The following is a 10439-nucleotide window of genomic DNA, read 5'->3' as shown; positions in this document are numbered from 1 at the left end:
TTGGTCGCCACTTTGGTCGCCAATTGAGGGTCGCAGAAAGTAATTAGCGACTAAAAAATTTTTTGGTCGCGAAAAAGTTATATTTGCCGACTAAATTTTTGATCGCTAAATATGTAATTATTGCGACTAATCCATTTAGTAGCTAAAACACTTTAGTCGCGAAAAGTCATATTTTCCCGACCAAACATGTTAGTCGCCAATTCACACATTCAACGACCAAATAGTTTGGTCGGCAATTGTGGCCCATTTCCACGACCAACAAATTTGGTCGCCAATTGTCACATTCCGCGACCAAAAAGTTTGGTCGGCAATACATTCCACGACCAACAAGTTTGGTCGGCAAATGGCACATTCCACGACCAAAAAGATTGGTCGGCAATTGTCACATTCAACCACCAAACATGTTAGTCGTGAAAAAAAATGTTTGCGCAACTAAAACTTTAGTCAGCAATTGACCTATTAGCGACGAATTCCTTTTTGGTCGCCAAAATTAATGACTTTAACAACTAATTATTTAGTTGGCAAAAGTATTAGTTATCTTTCCCAACAAATCAATTGGTCGCCAAAACAGAAAAAACAAGATCAACATTTGGTCGCCAACATCCAACTAAATAAACCTATAATTCATAATAATTCATCCAATCCATTCAATATAATATGTAATTTACAAGCATCATTCAAATCAACTGAATCATGAACATTCGACAAAATATAAATCATCCAAACTGAACCTGTTTAATGAAAGTCATCAACTATTATAAGTTTTCATCCACAAGTAATTTCAAACTACATATTCCTCCAATTAAAAATTCACTTGTAATCTATATAATCATCCAAGTCACATCCATCTAGCATAATAATTTAAAACATAACAATTAGTTGTTATTATGTTTTAAATTGTTATCCATGCGCATCTATAAAAAAATATACACACTAGTAGTCTATCCAAATATTTTCCATACACATTCATCCAAAAAATATAACTACTAGTCTTTCCAAAAATATAACTACTAGTCCACCCAAATCTTTTCCATACACATCTATCCAAAAATATATATTCCTTCCAAAAATGCTTATAGTGCCAATCAGTCATATACAATTTAGCTCTGTGCACGAGATAATCCATCTGTACCATAGAAAATGAGAAATAATGTCAGGTAAATTTTTGTTGAAAATATTTGCACATCACTTTTATTGTAAAATTGGACAAAAAATGTAAATTTTACATGGAAAGTAAAGGAAACATTAACAAATTAAATGACTATCAATACCATTTTGTAAATAAAACATCATTCATATGTATATATCAATTCTAACTATTGTTCCACAATATGCCAGTATTGACCTATGTTTCAACAATGGAAACTAAGTTAAAATAGTCTTTCTACTTCTGAATAGTCTATATGCTTTGGTTGAACTTTTACTTAGAGGAGGGCAAGTGTGAGAGCGGAGTGGAAGATACGAGGTTAGGATTATTAACACAAGCTCTAGCAAAACAACAAACCCATCTCTCTATCAGAAGCATATTACCAGACTGATGTATGTGTTTTTGTCTGAATAGTCTATATATTTTTGTCTATATGTTACCAGACTAATGTATGTGTTTTTGTGAGAGCGTAGTGGAAGATACTTCTGAATAGTCTATATGTTTTTGTCTCTAGCCATCTCTACAACTGCTGTTTTCATTTTAGGCTACTGCATGAAGGGGTGCAAACATGTCTTTGTAGCTTGGAAAGAGGGCATATAATAAAACTTATGCTTTAATATGCAAATGTAGAATCTGAAAATCAATTCCCTCAGTAAAAGGTTTTTTCATTAGTCACACACTTAAGTGCACATTATTCAAAACTTATGTAGTTAAGAAATTTACAATTCCATACGAGACTAATGTATGTGTGTGTTCTGTGTACATAGCATTATTCTGTTTTTGTTCATGGTAATTTGGTAAAAGAAGAAAAAATTATGATGCTACTATTTCTTATGTTGTTAAATCACAAACAGAATGACAAGACCATGTATCTTATAATTAGTTTACACATTGAAACAATACAATAGTCTAGAGCATCTCCATACTAAAACAAAACCAAATCAATTGGCTGCACCATAACAGGGCCCATCCTTAAATATCAATGTCACAAGTTGAAAAAATCAATGATGGACTGCAACAAGTACACCTATTCAGTCCCATTCGGGAAATAACCTACAGGTTCAATATGTAGAGAAAATTTAATTTATTGTACTTCAGCAACGATATGGACATTCTCAAAAAATTCAGCCATTGCACTTTCTGGCTTAACTATCACTACTTAACTATGATCCAGAATAATCAAATTGTTATCCATCATCATATTTTGCCACTAGACTGTTGCAAATGCCAAAACTAGGAAAGTAGGTCATATCCAACAAACATAATGCAACCTTAAGGCCATGTTTGGCTGGAGGGAGTGGCTAGGAAAATTAGAATCTCATTCCATGTCTCTTTCATTCCTTTGTTTGGATGCATCTAAGAATGAGAATGTGATTCTTACAATAGTTCCCAAGGCAAAATGAAATTACCACAATAGTAAGAATCCCATTCCCATATTCCCCATCGAAATCTCACATTCCTGGAGGTACATAACTCATTTTAGAATAAAATAAATTGATGGTCCCATAAAATTTAAAATTAAATCATATTCCTTTAGAGGATTTATAGAGGATTCCTAACCAAACCACACACTTAAATTACATTGACACAGAAATATATTATTACTAGTAATGGAATCACTGGTAAAAGGATTCTCATTCTCACTCTTTGATTCCTCCTATCATCCAAACAAAACCTAAAGTAAGAAGGTGAATCTCAATTGCCAACATATGATATCCACAAAATACTAATCTTACTAATCCAAAAAGTAAATGTAACTACAGCAAGCATTACCTTTGAGTCATCTAGCATGTACCATGCATCTGGGGCAGAATGAATGAAGCAATAGTAATGACCTGAAGTGGATGAGAATTCGATATGCACAACAACTGCATATAGATTGTACTTCAATTCCATCTATATGGTATAGACAAAACAGAGTTTAGTACCTGTCCATATAACAAAAACCCAAACAAAGATAATTGAAATATGCATTTTCTTTTCAAGTTTAAAGTAATACTTAAACCCCACTAATCCCACCCTAAAAGTATCTTTACCACTGGATTACCAAAAGAAAATTTACTAAAAACTCATGCAAAGGTATGATCACTCAATTAGTAAAAATATTTGAAGCAACTAAGTTTTCTAAAGCCATTTACCATAAACACCCAATAGAAAAAGCAAATTACTCAACCATCATAATTTTTCAGACTAGATCATGAGACAGTTGCATTAGGACTTCTATTTATGAAGTTCATTTTCCTAACAGATCTTTCAACCAATGGCTTTGACATCAGTAACAAGCTTACTATTTGATTATTTGTTGATAGAAATTCTCTAGCAAAACCGGAGCCCATATACTCACATCATTATTCCGATCGCCACCAGTGTATGGCAGCAAGTCTAGCTCTAGTGGGAACTCCACGTGCTTGTCAATCTTCTCAACATAGGAGCCATCATTCTTGAATCTTTTCAAGTGGAACGCAGCAACAGAAGGAGCTTGGTTCAATATAAGCTGCTTTTCTACTGACACTTTTTCTTTACATTGTTCACAAGTGAACTTTGTCTCTGGATCTTCAATCTTTTCCACCTTGGTGAAAGATTCCAATGCACTAGGAAGAGCACCCACATTCTCAATCTCCAAACTCAGGTCAATCAATGGCTCATAGGTGTCAGAAGAGTGACCACAATTGTAGCATTGAAGCTAGAATTCAAACACAAAAGCATTCAACAATTAAGAAACAATTCCAAATCGTAAATCCTACCCATATATGTATGTCTGTGTGTGTATGATGTTAGCTTTAATAGCAAACTTTTTTCTAATAAATAATAGCTAACCTCGTTATCAAAATAATCAATATAAAAAGTGAATCAGAAATAAATTTAAAATTCATACTTTGCTAATCAGACGGCCACCAAAAACTTGCTTGACCAAGCTCTCATCAGCTGAAGGCAAAGAAGTATCCTTTGTCTGTGAATAAATACAACAGCTGTCAAGTCTATCTGACAAGCATTGTAGGAACTCATGTGCATCTTCCTGCTGGAATCTCCGAAAGTTGGATGAAATAGCTGGAATTTCCTAGGTCAAGAATCACAATGGCATAAACTTCTAAGAAGTTAATATTTGAAGAAGCAATAGTTAGCTAAATGAGATAACATGAGACAATAAACACAGAGAAATAAAGCAATCAGAAATGCTGATTAGTTCAATTTGCTATGATGTAGTGCCAAAAAAATATATTATTAATACATCCTAAGAAAATGTAGATAAATCAACACCAATCAATTAAACCCAATTTTATTAAAATCATAGTGTCGTATCAATAAATATCATTGTAGAAGAGGATACAGTTCAAATTGTCAACAAGCTTCCAAGGGGAGACAACCCTGTCCATCGAAGCTATGGAGTATTCAATGTGGTCACGAAGAGTGCAAATTACACAGAACCCTTCATTATCACCGGAAAATTCCAATTCCAAATCAAAACTCAACACATAAATATAACAAATGAAATATATGAACAAATCAATAATATAAACTAAAGCAAAATGAGACGAAGTACACATAATCGGGGTATAGAATCTTATGGTCCCAAGGCCTCGGGTGATTGTATGACCTAAGACCCTAAACGAGTGGCACTATGTGCATAACACATTGTAAGATTGCATTAAGAAAACAAGTGTTGCCTAGATTTGCAAGCCCTACACCCTACAAATTCACAAAATAAAGAAAATTCAAATACCCAAATTCCTAAAAACAAAAATCAGCAGAAGTAAACTAAAAATTGAGTGTGGCATGAAGATTTAGCATAACAACACACCACCATAGCCGGCTTAGCTTCACTTGACCAATCCGGAGAGACCGAATCAGAAACCTTGGCTACAATTTCTTCCTGCAAAGGCATTGAATCAGACCAATCCAAGCTAGAGGGCTTGGTGTCTTCTACCGAAGGCCAATCGGACCAACCCGAGGCCGAGGCCGAGGTCTTGGTGCCTCCCCGAGAGTCCCACCCCATGGACGACCAATGCGAAGAATTGAATGCATTGTTTTCTTCATTCTTTTGAGAATCAACACCACCAAACAAAGTCGAATCAGAGTGATCATCGGGATTTGAGTCAGGCGAAGCTGCTGACGAGTTGAGCAGACAATCTAGGGTTTGCGGCAGAGGTGAATTGTGTGAAGACCCATCTAAGGTTTGCTTCGAATCAACTGAATCGGGAGGTGGGTATTCAAATTAAAGTGTTTCTGTGAGATGGGTATCCATTGAAATGCAGAGAAAGAGGGGGGAAAGTTTGGGAATGTGGAGTTAGGGAAAGGAAAACGAAATTAGGGTTTTGAAGGTTCGATTTTGGGAAGTTTTTTGGGTTTCAGAATGTGGGCGAAAGGAAAAGAGAAGAAATTTGAAAATTAAAGCTTTGTGTTTTGATTTTTGAGGGATGAAAAAGAAGATGAAAGAAGAGGGAAACAGAAAATTTTCACTTCAAAGTGGTTCGACTCGCTTTCAGATTGTGTTTTGAAAAGAAGGGAAAATGGAGAGAGAGAGAGAGAGAGAGAGAGAGAGAGGTTTTTCGCCTATTTTACTAAAAACTTGTTCAAATTTCTTTCTAAAAATTGACAAATATAAATATTATATAAATTATAGTCTTTTTTTAAAAAAATACTCCTATAATTATTTAATATGGTTGTATAAGAGGGTTCAAGAACGTCGTTGAAAAATTTGAAAATCTTCGAAGATTCTTGAAGAAAAATTCGAATTCTCTAGAAGATGATGAGAGGCTTAGATTCTTCAATAGTCTTAACTAAGAACACAAAAGTAAAAAGATAGTGGAGATAAGAGATTGGGTGAAAAAGAAGGCAAAGTAGCTAGAGAGAGAATAATGACAAGGCTCTCCCATGGATCTCCCACTTTCACTTTCAAGGTTGATAATGGAGAAATGAAATTAGTTCTTTCCTAAGAGTTATCTCTCCAAAATCCATCCCTTGTAAAGCTATGGGTGGGTGTTATTTATAGGCACCTCATGATGTAGGATGGAGCCCATGTGCAAGGCACATAGGGAATATTCTCTCTAACCACCTTATCTGAGAAGGTGACCTCTTCGAGGATGAGGAAAACCCTCGAAGAGGAGATCAACCTCTCGGCGAACCCTTCTTCTTAGCCATACCTAACCAATGATCCCCAGTCATCCTAAAGTGTTACGAATTTCAGGCTTTCATAACCCAAAAAAAGAAAAACAAGAAATTACATGTTCCTTGAATCATTTTATAGAAAGAGAGGGATAGTTATATCTCAAATTATTTTTAGGGAGAGTTGAAGATGCTCTAGAAAATGGGGATGGTGAAAGTCCTGGTGGGTGAGACATTGTACAACAAAATTACTTTAGTCAAAGAGAAAACAAAGACAGAGAGAGTCACAGAGTGCGAGAGACAGATATTAGGGGAAGAGAGGCAGAGAGAGGGACAGACAGAAGGCAAAATAAAGAGGACATACTGGGGTAATGCTCCAATAGTGGATCGACAGTGGTGCTCGATGACAGTGATGCTCCTTACCTGACGGCAATGGAAACAAAGCGAAAGAGATTCAATATCAAGAGGAGGGCAATCGGCGTGAGAGAGAGAGAGAGAGAGAGAGAGAGAGAGAGTAATGCAATGAGAGAGATAGAGGCGTGAGAGAATCGGAAGAGGGTAGATGAGAGAGAGAGACATGTTTAAGCCCTAACTCATTTTAGTGTGTTTGAAATCCCTCCAGAGTTCCTCACCAAATTAATTTAAAAATCCCTCCAAAATGATAATAAATAAAAAATAAAATTATAATAATAATAAAAATAAACATGAACTCAAATTGGGCAATATGTGTTCCCAAAAAAAAATTTAAGTTTTATTGCCAACTAAATGTGTTTTAGTCACCAAAAATGTATATTTACCGACCAAATGAGGTAGTCCTCAAAGATTAAAAATAAAATTATACTAGATATTTGGCAACTAAATTTCTTTTAGTCGACAAAAGTTGGTATATAACGACTAAAATTTATTTAGTCGCTGAAAATAAATTTTTGGCGACCAAACTTTTAGTCGCCAAAAATAAAAGTAAATTTTGTTTTCCATTCAGCGACTAAATAAATTTAGTAGCCAAAAGTAACTATACAATGACTAAAATATTTATTGGTTGCTGAAAATAAATTTTTGATGACCAAACTTTTGGTCGCCAAAGATAAATAGTAAATTTTTATTTTTCATTCAGCGACTATATTATTTTAGTTGCCAAAACTATCTATACAGCGACTAAAATATTTTTTAGTCGACTAAAATATTTTTTAGTCGCTAAAATTAAATTTTTACCGACCAAATTTTTGGTCGCCAAAGATAAAAAGTAAATTTTTATTTTCATTTAGCGACTAAAAAGTTTAATGAGTACAAAACAAGACTCAAAAAAACCACCACCCTATCATGCATGATCAAGGGTGATGGTGATCAAGGAAAGTGGTACATTTAATCACTTTGAGTATGAAATGTCCCATTTTTCTTGTATTTGAATTAACGTTCGATTCAAACACATGCAATGTAATACGAAAGATGCTTATCTTGCATCTTTTACTTGTCCAATTTTGTTTACTCATTTTAGTTACCGATTCATTCTTTAATCGATTAAGTCCAAAAGTGAGTGTCCTTTAATGGAAAGATGGCTCAAACCACAAGTTGCTTCGAGCATGAAAGAGGCATTACACTGTTGGTAATGAAACCCATAAGGGATTAAACCATTAGGTGCAACACCTCAATTCCACACTTAGGCAAACAAGTGGTTTGAAACCATTTTCAAAGCAAACGAAAGAGTGAAGAATGGAGGGAGATTACAGAGATCTTAAGTACTGAAATGAAGTACAAAACAACACTAAAACATGCTTTCAACTCAAAACAATGGTGATCAAAGCATTAAAACATCAAGCTAGCGAAGGAAATTGCACTACAACTATGCAATACAAGCCTCAACTGAACTAACCAGCCCAAAACAGAGCCAAAATAGGGTCATTTCAGAGGCAAAAACATGCTGGACAAAAGCTAAGTTAGACTAGAAAAACATGCTAACACATGAAGCTAACTAGGCATGCAAACAAGACACAAGGAGGGAAGGCTAACCTCTCCAATTTTGGACTTCAAAAGTTGATTTTTACCACTTAAAAACCTCTGAGATTTAGTGGTTAAAGGGCCCAAAAAGTTTGATTTGAAAGTAGTGAAAAGATGGTACAAGAGCTTAACAAGCTAAGGGACAAGCAGGGTGGACTACCCCTTAACACAAAATAGCCTCAAACCACCATTTTTAGGTTATAAAAATAGAGGTTTTTACAATTGAAAACTAGGCCAAAAACAGCAAAAAAAGATGGCAAAACAAGTATTGAAAACAAGCTTAAATAACAAATGTTATACCTCTTGAAGCTAAGGCACAAAATACACAACAATCCAAGCCCAAACCTCCTTCTAGAGCTCAAACAAGGCTCCAAGGGACCTCAGCTCAAAGGTGGTCAAGTTTGATTAAGGTAGTGTATGTAAGAGTGTAGAGAAAATAAGCTACAAGGCACAAAATATCAAGATATATATATATATATATATATATATATATATATATTTGGTCTAATTCTTCTAACCCTCAAAAATGGGGGAGGAACCCCCCTATTTATAGAAAAACAAGTCTTGAGCTTAGATACATCTCACCATACACGTGTATGAAGATGCAGCTCCGTTAGCAACAGCTGGCACAGCTGTCAACAAATATCTGGAAAAAGAGACCAATGGCTGTCGGCTATCACTGGTAGCACAGGCCATGGGTCCTATTTGGTGTAACTATTAAAATAGATTATAGATTATAGCTTAACATATTATAAATTATGACTTTAATCAGAAGCTGTTAATCTGTTTGGTATAGCTATTGAATTATAAATTTAAGTTGCTGAGTAGTGTTTGTTAAATAAGTTGTGAAGCAGTTTTTTCAATTAACTTTTATTTTTTATTATTCACTATTTGTCTACATTTCTCATAAAAAATAATAATAATATTTTATAGTCCATTTATGTCTTTTTCTATTTTAAAAAAATAAAAAATAAAAAAATCTAAGAGTATAACCGTGAATTAACATGTGCACAGCAGAAGGTGATAATTAGAAGTAAGGGGGTGAGCAGCTTCTCAGAATCAACTTTTTTGACTTAAAATAAGTTGTTAGAATTAGAAGCTGTTTGAAATAAGTTTAACCAAATAGTTCAAAATAACTTTTTAAAAGGCAGAAGCCATAAGTTGGCTAAAACAAGCCCCACCAAACACCCCCATGGCCGACAAATTCTAGGACTGGCCGACAGGTCATCCTCTCTTCCAGGTTAGAGGCGACAAGCTCTTGGTCCAAAAACATGCACAAAACAGATAAGGTTTAGAGGCTAAAAGACAAGGCATTCCGCCGAGGACTTCTGGCGCTCAAAATGAATACAAACAAGCACAATCATCAAGTGCACAAACGATGACGTCCAAGTCTTGAGGACGGTCAAAAATGGGGTGTCTACAATAGGCTGACTATTTGAGCGCAACTTTTACCGCTCGGGTGGTAAAACTTTTTTTCCAGAAGTTCAGGCGCTCTGCAAAAGTATTGGATGATCATTTTCTTCGCTCGAGCGCACAAATGACCGCTTGAGTTCGTTCCCCGACATAGTCAGTGAAGTGGCAAACATGAAAGAATTAAGATCACAAACTCCTCTACAATGCACAATTCGAGTTGGATTCACATCTAAATACTCATAGCCTCACTAAAATAAAATATCAAATAAAATTACAATTGAAAAGAATTTTGTCAAATGAGATTATCAATAACAAAAACTTAACACTTGCATAGTGATACAGAAGGGACCAATTTTCTTATAGGTAGAATTACTTCAGAAATAAATAATTGGAAAAAGATAGGTGCACTAGAAAGAAAGTTATACCGAAATGACCTACTTCTCATATACAAACATCTTTGTTTACATCAAATGATTTCAGTGATCGAATTTTTCTTGATCATAGTAACCAAATCAACCGCTTGATAGTTTGACCTTTGTTTTAGGGAAAATTACTGTGGGGACATAATTTTTGAATGACAACATGTGGCCGAGGTGGCATCGAAGTGTCATATGAGGTGCCACATGTCCTGGTCATGGCGCCGTGATAATCTCGGCTAGGCCGAGGTTATCTCCGAAGATACCGGAGTCTGGAATAAGCGGATAAGGGACAAGAGTCCTAGATCGAGAGAGGACTTCAGTTTGGGTAAAGAGAAGACTCTTAAAGAGTTTATCCCAATCCT

The 10439-nt window shown here is 35.1% G+C and overlaps 1 protein-coding gene across 4 annotated transcripts; it reads right to left on the bottom strand.

The window, feature by feature from the left end:
* Positions 1 to 766: 766 nt before the first annotated feature.
* On the bottom strand, positions 767 to 5681 carry LOC114257530 (ubiquitin carboxyl-terminal hydrolase 20-like). Of its 4 annotated transcripts, XM_082869788.1 has the most exons (6): positions 4947 to 5679; positions 4476 to 4574; positions 4023 to 4195; positions 3492 to 3830; positions 2921 to 3043; positions 767 to 1126 (listed from the first exon to the last, which is right to left on the bottom strand). In XM_082869788.1, exons 2-6 carry the CDS (start codon positions 4519 to 4521, stop codon positions 893 to 895), a joined length of 915 nt encoding a protein of 304 aa, XP_082725914.1. In that variant the 5' UTR covers positions 4522 to 4574; positions 4947 to 5679; the 3' UTR covers positions 767 to 892. The 4 variants fall into 4 exon arrangements, 3 of the variants coding, with proteins under 3 accessions (XP_082725914.1, XP_082725913.1, XP_082725911.1); XM_082869787.1 differs by lacking the exon at positions 4476 to 4574 and having other exon boundaries at positions 4023 to 4205; positions 4947 to 5680; XM_082869785.1 differs by having other exon boundaries at positions 4476 to 5679.
* Between the last annotated feature and the right edge of the window lie 4758 nt (positions 5682 to 10439).

This window comes from Camellia sinensis, chromosome 5 (genome assembly GCF_055761805.1).
Source record: "Camellia sinensis isolate YWXY chromosome 5, ASM5576180v1, whole genome shotgun sequence".
Lineage (NCBI taxonomy): Eukaryota > Viridiplantae > Streptophyta > Magnoliopsida > Ericales > Theaceae > Camellia > Camellia sinensis.
The sequence above is the reverse complement of the archived record's forward strand: the minus strand, read 5'-3'. Positions and strand labels throughout refer to the sequence as shown.